This window comes from Passer montanus, unplaced genomic scaffold (assembly GCF_014805655.1).
Source record: "Passer montanus isolate IOZ18808 unplaced genomic scaffold, ASM1480565v1 scaffold11, whole genome shotgun sequence".
In the NCBI taxonomy this organism is placed as follows: Eukaryota; Metazoa; Chordata; class Aves; order Passeriformes; family Passeridae; genus Passer; species Passer montanus.
Genome location: NW_024357613.1, coordinates 11,796 through 21,395, shown reverse-complemented (window position 1 = coordinate 21,395; position 9,600 = coordinate 11,796). Strand labels below are relative to the sequence as shown.

Here is a 9,600-nt window from a genome sequence, read left to right as displayed (position 1 = left end):
CCCGCCACGGGGCCGAGCCGGGCCGGGCGAGGGGGGACTCGTCCCGCGGGGCAGGGGCGGCCGTGCCGGCGGAGGCCGGGGACACAGCCCGCCCCGGGCGGCCATTAGAGGGGCGCCCCCCCGCTCTTGCACGCGCGCTCCCGCGCCGGCCCTGCTCACCGTCGTAATAATAGCAGACTTTCTTCTTGCCGCCGCCCTGACTGTACGCCATAGGGCTGCCGCGCCGGGGCCGTGGGCAGGGAGCGGGAAGCCGAGGAGAGCGCGGAGCCGGCTCGGAGGGTGGGAAGGAGGGGGCGGGAGAGCGGGAACTCGCGACGCCGGGACCGCCAGCAGCGGGAGCGGGCCGGACTCTCGGCAGCGGGAGGGGCAGCTGGCGGGACGCGCCCAACTCGCCGCCGACGGAGGGACGACAGGGTAAGAAAGAAGACGAGAGGACACACGCGAGAGCATGTGAGCCTCTCTCTGCTTCTCTGTAATAGCTTCTCTTATTTATACACAAAATTTAGGGAAGAAGACAGCGAGGATTCTTCATAAGCGAATTCTTGGAGAAGACTCTTTTCTGGTTCACCCCCAATGCGCGCAGTGGTACAATCCACCGCGGGTGTCGGGGCTGTATCCCCGCCCCCAAGAGGAGTCGTTTGGCGCATGCGCGGAGTCTGCCCAGCGGCTGCGGCGGGAGTGGGAATGGGGAGTCCCCGCGGCGAAGCCCCTCAGGCGCCCCCAGCTCCGGCCGGCACCGCGGGCTGCCCTCGTCCCCCGCCGCGCTGGGGCCCGAACTTCATCCTCTACGGCGCAGATGCTCGGCCGGCTGGGGCGTCGCGTCTTGTCCCCTCCCAAAGTGAAAGAGTCCGCTCTTTTTCACAACAAAACCGATTTCTGTTTTGTTTGCTTTTGTTTTCTTTCAGTAGTCCTGTCTGTCAGTACTCAGCCCTAGTGGCAAATGTTGCACCTCAGTATCCCTGTTCTAGATGAAGTTCAAATCACGCTGCACATAACAATTCTCCCAAAAAGTCAAGACATGCCACACAAGAAGCAATTAACATCTGAATCATTTTTTCTTCCAGATCTATCAGCCGTTTTCTCTTCTTCCATCAGCTCAGGTACAAACTCAGGAAGGAGAAACACGGTGGCATTCATGCTCAGCCAGCCAGCTTGTACTTGCATTTACACAGGGGCTCACTCTTGTGAGGCCTGGTAAGCAGAGTCTGGGGATACACATGAGGTACACTAAACTTTACTGTTTCTTCAGCTGACACCAAAGGCCTGTCTTTAGGGACTTCCACTCATCCAAGTCTTGACCAAGGTTTGCTGATTTGCTGGAGTCTCTAAAAGTACCTAAAACCCCTGGTTATTGCCACATGTACTTCTCTCTTTGATAACAAGGCATTTGTATAATCTATGTCGCACAACAAAACCAACACATGCCCGAACACAGTTTGGTCTTTGTTCCCAGGATTAGGTTGCTTTCACTCCTCACAGGCATCTGGGTTCTTGTAACTGATTAAAAAAAAATCATTTTATATTGTTGAGACAGACAACTGTAAAATAAGTTTGTTAAGCACATGTATGCACAAACACCCTGAGGATAACCCTAGGGCATCCTGGATTTCTCCCCCCCATCCTCCCCCCTTCACCTTTTAACCAAAGGATATCATGTTATTATTATTATATGGTTTATAATTTTTAAATAGCTTTTTTTCATATTCCATTTGGAAATTTCTCTCTTAGAAATAACATACAAAATTGATTTCTACACCTTATAATACAGATGATGTTTGTTTCTTGGTGCAAAGTGCAACAAAATATCTGCATAATATCTGCATAAGAGGCACAACATTATCCACTTACCAATAAATTCCTTTTTATCTCAGCCTTCTTAGTGCTGCCACTACTTGAACAGACCTAGACTGGACTCTAGAAGCTCCAGACACTATTTTGTATTAGCCAATCATTGCATTATATGCCTCTTTGACCACTGAAATTTAATGTGTTTATGAAGTTACTCAACATTTTGTAGTTGCCTGATAATTATTTCTATCAAAACTACAACAACGCATCAGCTGGGTCAGTATCAGGAATACTTTTATTGCACTGTATAGGGAATTCAATAAAAGCAGAGGTGTATTGTTGAAGTTCTTATTAGGGACTTCACGTGAGGAAAAAAAAGTTCATAATTTCAAGTAGTTTCAAATAGATACTCAGTCTCATATAGGAATAACTTATTTTGGTTGAAATGGGCTAAATCAAGAGAAGCTATGTTGCTTTCAAGTCAAAAATGACTATTCATGGTCTTCTGACATCTGAATTCAGGCAAGTGCAACTCTCATTTAGACAAACTCCTCGAACACCAACTCATAGTTCAATTGAGACAGTGTCAATAACCATACAAAGTTATCCTTTAGTCAAATGGGTAAGAATTCATTCACTGAATTCACAGTAACTCAGTATGACAGTAAGGACACTATTACATTTAAAGGTCAGTAAACTTAAATATCAAGTTTCATGGGTTGTGTATACGAGGGTGATTTCCCAGAGCAGTCCTGCTTCTAGAAATGCAGGTTTTGCAGATAGATTCAGAGCTGCTTGTTAATGGATCAGCACAGCAGCCGTGCTACACAAAAGCTAATGATATAGAAGAAACTCTGGAGCGTCACTTGCCAGGGTAAACAGGCATGAACACCAGGCAGCCGAGGCCCGGGTCCATTATGGAATAGACTCTATAACAAAGTATCACTGGGAAAGGCTGCTATTCCTTTTACTATGTTGCAACATGCAGACACTTTATAACATAATGATGATATTTTTTTATACCTTCCTGTAATTGCTTGTTTCTGTTACTGGGTGAATGCTAGCTTTATTTCACCCTTTCTCTGCCTCATTATATTAACATCAGCTTGTTCTTTCACGCTGAATTTATGTTATGCCTTAGATAGTAGGTTTTTTTGGGAGGGGACATAAAAAAAGCAGCAATCTTTTAAAGTATCTTTTAAACAGAAGAGTAACTTCCATCTTCAGCATATACATTCAGCGTTGGAATAGAAGGTATTCTTGCATACTTATCCTAAATCACATCTACTGTAAAAACTCACAAAATTATTATGCAAATAATGAATAAGAAGTTCTCTATAGATAAAAGTTTATCCCTTTACTGTTCTTATCAAAAAGCAATCTATAGTTCTCAAATCCCTTCATTCTCCCTACCCCCACTCCCCCAAAGATATTTTAAAAACAGAGTTTAGATGGAGAATCTAGAGCACCTATTTTTTCTCTTAACTGCTGCTATAGAAAAGTGGCATTACCTTGCACACCACAGAAATTATGAACAAGTCACAAGCCTTTCTCTCTCCATGCATAATCTAAAAGCAGAACGATGCAGCTAGAAAGCTTGCCATCACCCAGTTTATTGCTTATCCAGACTGCTCAAGCCCATGCACACATGTAGGTATAGCCACCTTAATTATCTCTAACAGAACTCAATAACCCATGGAATTAATAGGAAAAAAAATTAAAAATAAAATTACATCAAAACAGAAAAATGAAATCTATAAGAAAGAAAGAAGAAACTCCAAACAAGCAACCAAAATTAAAATCAACAAAAAAGCCTTGAAGAAGCAACACAGCTTCTCTTTAAAAAGCAAAGAAAATTGTTCACCTAAGAATTGATGAATCCCTGCATTAGCAAAGGCCAGAAAGGCTCTTCAAGATTACCTCACTCTAGACCACACACCCAAAAAAAGAGAAAAAAAAATCCAAACTAACTTAACTTAAAGAAACATACAAAATATATTTACAAATTCAACTCCTCATATAAGAGTTATGTCTTCTATCATTAAGCACAACTCAGCACAGCCACCCACCTCCCTTATCCCTAATCATATTCCTTTCTCCTCCCACCCTCTTTTTATCTGTGAAAGTGGCATTTTCAAGTGATATCTATTAGCAGCATTCACACCTGCAAGCTTGTAATCACACACACATAAATGTGTGGAGAAAAATCACAGACAATGATATTGACTTGTTCTGTTCATGCTGTTAGCAGACCTTACATAAGCTCTGGAAAGCATAAGAGTAAATAAGGTTTAGGAGTCACTTTCCTGAGAAGAAAACATAGTTTTCATCATGCAGATACCTTGCTAGTGAAATCATTTTATGCAGAATGTCAAAATCATTAAAGAAAACATAGATAAAGAGAACTAAACAGAAAATTAACTGTGGGGTTCATATTTGCTCAGATTCAGATTGATTATTTGTGCAATAAGCACTGACAGTATTGCTATCTACTAACTGCTTTTGAATTTCAAGAGGGTAGGCTGCTGAATATTCTTCCTTAATTGCTGCTGGAAAGTGCTAAGTAATAGTAGTTTTGGTTTAGTGTTATGCAATAGTTTGGGAGCTGGGGGAACTTGCCCTGCTCCTGAATGCTCATGTTGATAGTAACCTGTTGTTAGTAATGGCAATGACTTCATTTTAAGTAGTAGCAGGCCAGTATATTCTCTTAATTGCCTATAATTTTTCTCTGCAGTGTCTTCATGTCTATATCATGTGTATAAATATAACTCATCTGTATCATGTTGTGCCTGGGACAGATGTGCTCACTCTCTGAATGTCTCCTGCAATTGCCTGAAACTGGTTCCCTCTGCAGTTGTGTGCCTGGCAGTTTGATAGCCAGGGAAACTCTGTCTTCAGTACACAGCACAAAAATGTAAATGCAGGTTTTATTGAAAGTGGCATAATTCAGTAGTTCTAATGCTCATCTTTAAATAAATGGCTAGAAGCATCAGTACTCAAATATTTTCTTTTAGAATCTTACTTTTTAAAGACTTGTAGAAGTAGGAAAGTGGATTAGAAGAAAACTGAAATTGAAGGTATAGTATAATGAGAGCAAAGTAATTAACTTTTCTTATTTGTATTGAAGGTTTTAACAGACCTAAGGAAAATGGTACTCATTCACCTTTAGAAAAACTTAGATGTCTCACACTATCTTTTTGTAGTTTAAATACCATATATTGGTCATGGCTGAAATGCCTGGTATATAGACTTTTTCAGTGCTCATTGTTTGCAAAGAATGATCAATTTCAATCATTCTTACTTTCAGTGAGAAAACAATGATATCCTCTGCATCTGGTAATGTCTGAAGAAATACTTTTTTTTTTAGAAAATCTGACAGATATTTATGACATTCAAATGGCATTCAAAAAGACAGATTATAAAAATAACCATCCATCATAATATATTTCCCAGAGACACAGACCTGCATATTAAGCACAGTATTTGTAACTTACTCATGTCTGCTTTACTTTGTTTTTTTCTAAGCTAAATACTGAAGTTGAGTGGAAGGCAAACTTGTAAAAAGTAACAGACAGGCCTTCTCAACCTATAACGGTGCTTTAATAGCTCTGTATTAGTATGCTTGCAAATTTCTAGGATTAAATATTTTTGTTCTTAGCAATAGTATAATTTACAGAAACCTGTATGGACATAGACAGGTGAGGGTTTGTTTTCGGTATGTAGTGGGAAAAGTAGTGCCATGCTAGTGGAAAATAGTCTGCCAATAGGAAGTCCCCAAACGAGGAGTAGGAAACAATCTGCTGGTAGGAAGTCCCCAGATGAGGACCATTACAGGACATGGTTGAGCATGGTGAAGAGTATCATGGTTCTCCCGCAAATCCTGAAGAGTGAGTCTTGAACTGCCATAACCTACCTATAAATCACTTCCTTGTTTCTTCCCTCAGCAGCTGAGCAGGTCACAGCTGATAAGACAATCCAGTCCCTGCATGATTCACTCTTCCTCCTGTTTCCTTGATCTCTCAAGCAAGAAAAACCAGTGAGCACTGGTCATTTATGCAAACATCTCATCAGTGTTAGTTTTTGCGTATCTGGTGTACCATGTGTAGTTTTATTAAATAAAGATGTGTCTGCAAAAGGAAAATTCACCAATTTGTTTTAAATCCAATTGAAATCTAGTTTATACTGTCATGAGGCTTTGTATAAGCACTATTTCAATTTGACAGTGGTGGGTTATCTTCAGCATAAACTGACTGTAATCTTTGGAGACTAATTGATATAAAGCATCATCCACATAGTTATTTGTATCAATTAGAAAACAATTAAAGGTAAACAGGGGAAAATTTCTTTTAGAATTGGTACCTATCAGTATGAATTTCCTATTTGACTGAATCTTGGTGATAAAAAAATTGCCAACGCATAAATCTGACAAAATAAATGGAGATATGGAGTCCACAGATAGTTCATTGCTGAGAGGACAAGACCACTCACCACTACTTTAGCCATAACAATAAAAGTTTTAATAACAGAAAGAGTGATCTGAGGATGGATGTGTCTGAGGAGATGTGCAGTTATCAGCATGGAGATGAGGTCCTTGGCAAATCTATTTGACTTTATTTCCCCTGTACCGAAATTGACAGCAGGTTGTGGATCAGCAATCTCATTATTGCAAAGTCATGAATGTTCCTTCTCTCTTTATCTGTTGTTAGGGTGGATATATCACAGTTGCAATGTACCGCAACATTTCTTTGTAGCACAACAAACCTTGGTGTCAAAAAACAGAAACAAAGTTGAGCAAAGGTTTCTTGTTAGTTGTCTTAAACCTAGTCAAAAAAAGGTCATAATTTAGAACTTTTTATGCATAGATGATTTTTTTTCCCAGAAATACCACTCAAAAATTTATAAAATTAGTCATTATCTCTCCCAAATAACAAAATATCCATTCTACAGCACTGACTCAATATTAAATCCTAGAAACCTCATAAATTTGCCATTTTAGGACCTGTGCTTTATTGGTAGTTTGTATGAATTTGTCATATTTTATCCAGGTGAAAATACTACATTATATATACTGTGCATATTTTGTTCTTTTACATGCAACACTGCCTTTGGTAGAGGAAACAAATCCTTCTCTACACCTTTCTGCCATCATTTTTCCTGGAGCCATCAATGTTGATGTGCTGGCTGAACACTCACATCTCTGTTAATATTCCTGTTTCCTTGCTTCATCCTACTAGATGATTAAAGTAGATTTCTTCAGGAATATTGTATTCATACAGATGGTGTCTGGTAGAGCAAAGCATTTGGAGGGCAGGATGAAACATGTTTCTTGTCAAGGGAGTGATTAAGGAGCAAGCTACAAAAAATAAAAGAGAAAGGCACTGTTACATATGCCCATGGCATTTTATATGCTTTTAAATCAGTTTTAGCCCATGATATATTCAATATCAGGGTTATATAACAGATATGTTGGAAGACTGTCTGACAGCTGGTATGGCCACAATCTCTCTTACTTGAACTTACAACCCTTTTCTATTTTCAGGGTTGACTATACACCCTAAAAACAGGTCACCTGTATCAAGAAAAGGGTCTACTTACTGCATCACCCTCATCTCTTCAGTCCCTTCCTGGGTTTCTGTGCAGGTCCATGTGCCCCTAGACTCATCCATCAGAAGGCCATTGTGGACAAAGATCAAAAGGGAGGTGTGTGTGAAGTGCCTCAGTGCTTCACCAGTGAGAAGACTGGTGGGACCCATGTTCTCCAAAGAGAAGAGCCAGGCAGTGAGTCAGATCTGCTGAGTACTCTTAGGATATTACAGTAATGTCCATTAGGCTACAGCTAAGAAAAAGAATAAATGTAATGACGTAAGATTAATAGAAGTGTTGCCCTCTAAAATGATCAGGAGTGACAAGGAATCAGTGTGCTTTAACAGGATCATAGCTGAGAGGTTGTGACTAGCTGTGCTTTACATATAGCCAAACTCTAAATCTCACTTGATTCTTTCATATCTCCAACCCCAAGTGTGGTCTGTCACTCTTTCCAGTGTCACAAATTTCAAAGTCTCCTGGCAGGCAGCCGTATTTGTATTTTAGGTTTTCCATGATACTTCCTGCCTGAGGGGAGAAGGCAAGTCAAAAAAACGCATTGAGCTGATGAGAGAAGCAGAGGGAGAAAGCTGGTTCAGGGCCTAAGTATGACTGCTTTAATTCTAAGCTTTAAGTGGCTTCTATCAAGTATCTTTTTTCTTCTTTTTTTCAAATGCTGGTTAACTTAAGCCTAACCATCTACACAAACATCTGGTTTAGCACCTCAGCTAATTATACCAGCTGAAGAGCTGGACAAGCTACATTCCAAATTATTCCCAAAAAACTTAGTTTCACTGCAGTTTACTTAAACAGTCAAACCTATTTTGAGAGCACTGAGTAGTTATTTCTGCTACTGTATTTATGTCAAAAGTTTTAACAGTTCCAAATATATATTGAGTTTCCCAAGCGACCTAGACTTCAATAGCAAAATATGGTAGAAACCAAAGACTTTAGTTCCAATATGAAGAACAAATAACAAATAACTAAATCTCATATCTTTTTTCAACTTGAGCGTTTAATGCTCTGTCATGGACAAAATGAAAACTTGAGGCTACTCTGTCATACATAACCTGATAGCCTAGATCTCCACTACTTTATTCTTCGTGCAGTCCTGAATTAAAACAGAATTTAAGACTGTTTATGAAGTGTTCCTTGATTCAGATTTTTAGGTGGCAATGATTAAACATACTAAGATGTTAGCATGCAGCATTCACAATGTTGTGAACTGCTTTTTTGAATCATAAGATGGACACAGGAAGCTACATCTGCCTACCTTTTGTTCTAGGTGTGGGAAAGAAGTAGCTACAGATTTCCTTAACAAAAAAAGCTAAGGAGACAAATATTTCCAGATTTGGCAGTTGAAAAGAAGGGATAATAAATTTGCCAGTTAGGAGGATCCACCCAATGAAGTTGCTGCATTTTGGACAACTGACAGATTCTCTGCATGGAGAGATTCTCAGTAAGTAGAAAATACCCCCAAAATTTTAAAAACCAAAAAAACAAACCAAACAAACAAACAAAAAAACCCCTCCAACTTTGGTATTTTTTCTTCTATTCATAACAATAGTTGCAAAATATTTGCTTCCACAGATCTGCTTGAGGGAATATGTCCTTATGTGAGAAGTAACTATGTTAGCAATTAAGAGCGTTTGCTGTTTATAAAATAAAAAACTCCTTTAATAAAAAAAAATATTTATCCAGACCCAGTGCTGTCATATGATCAGATGAATGACAACACATGCATGATCTCATGAATATGTACCCCATCACCCAAATTAAGGTTGAGGTTCCTGAACCCAGTCCTCCTGACCTTCATGTGTCCTTGGCTCAGCCTCAGCTTGCAAAGGCAGAATATCATTCATAAGTATTTTAAAGCTTTTTCCAGCCTGGGGTTTGGAGAAATTTGATGGTATATTGTAGTCATTCCTCTTCTTTCTCTGATGAGCAGTGATAGAAGGATGTTGACATTTAAAACATTATCAATGGGTAGCTAAGTTGATACTCAGTGAGAAGGATGAGGAAAATTGTTCCTCAGAATATTTTTAGTTAAGGTTCCAAAAGTGCAAGCAGATGCCACTACATCTGTTACATCCTGTTCCCATGTTTGAGAGCACGTCTCTCACCACGTTAGATGGAAATTTCATTCTGAGGCAAATAGCAACAAACATAGGTATTTCCCCTCACCTCCCAAGTCTTTATGATCTGGAGAACAAAGAAATAACATTTAAA

General features: G+C 39.7%; 1 protein-coding gene across 1 annotated transcript in view; it reads right to left on the bottom strand.

The window, feature by feature from the left end:
* HDAC2 (histone deacetylase 2) overlaps positions 1 to 356 on the bottom strand; it is a 23,954-nt gene extending 23,598 nt beyond the window's left edge. The window contains exon 1 of the mRNA XM_039728819.1: positions 160 to 356. Coding sequence (XP_039584753.1) covers positions 160 to 211 — 52 coding nt within the window. The 5' untranslated portion in view covers positions 212 to 356. The remainder of the gene's footprint in view (positions 1 to 159) is intronic.
* Between the last annotated feature and the right edge of the window lie 9,244 nt (positions 357 to 9,600).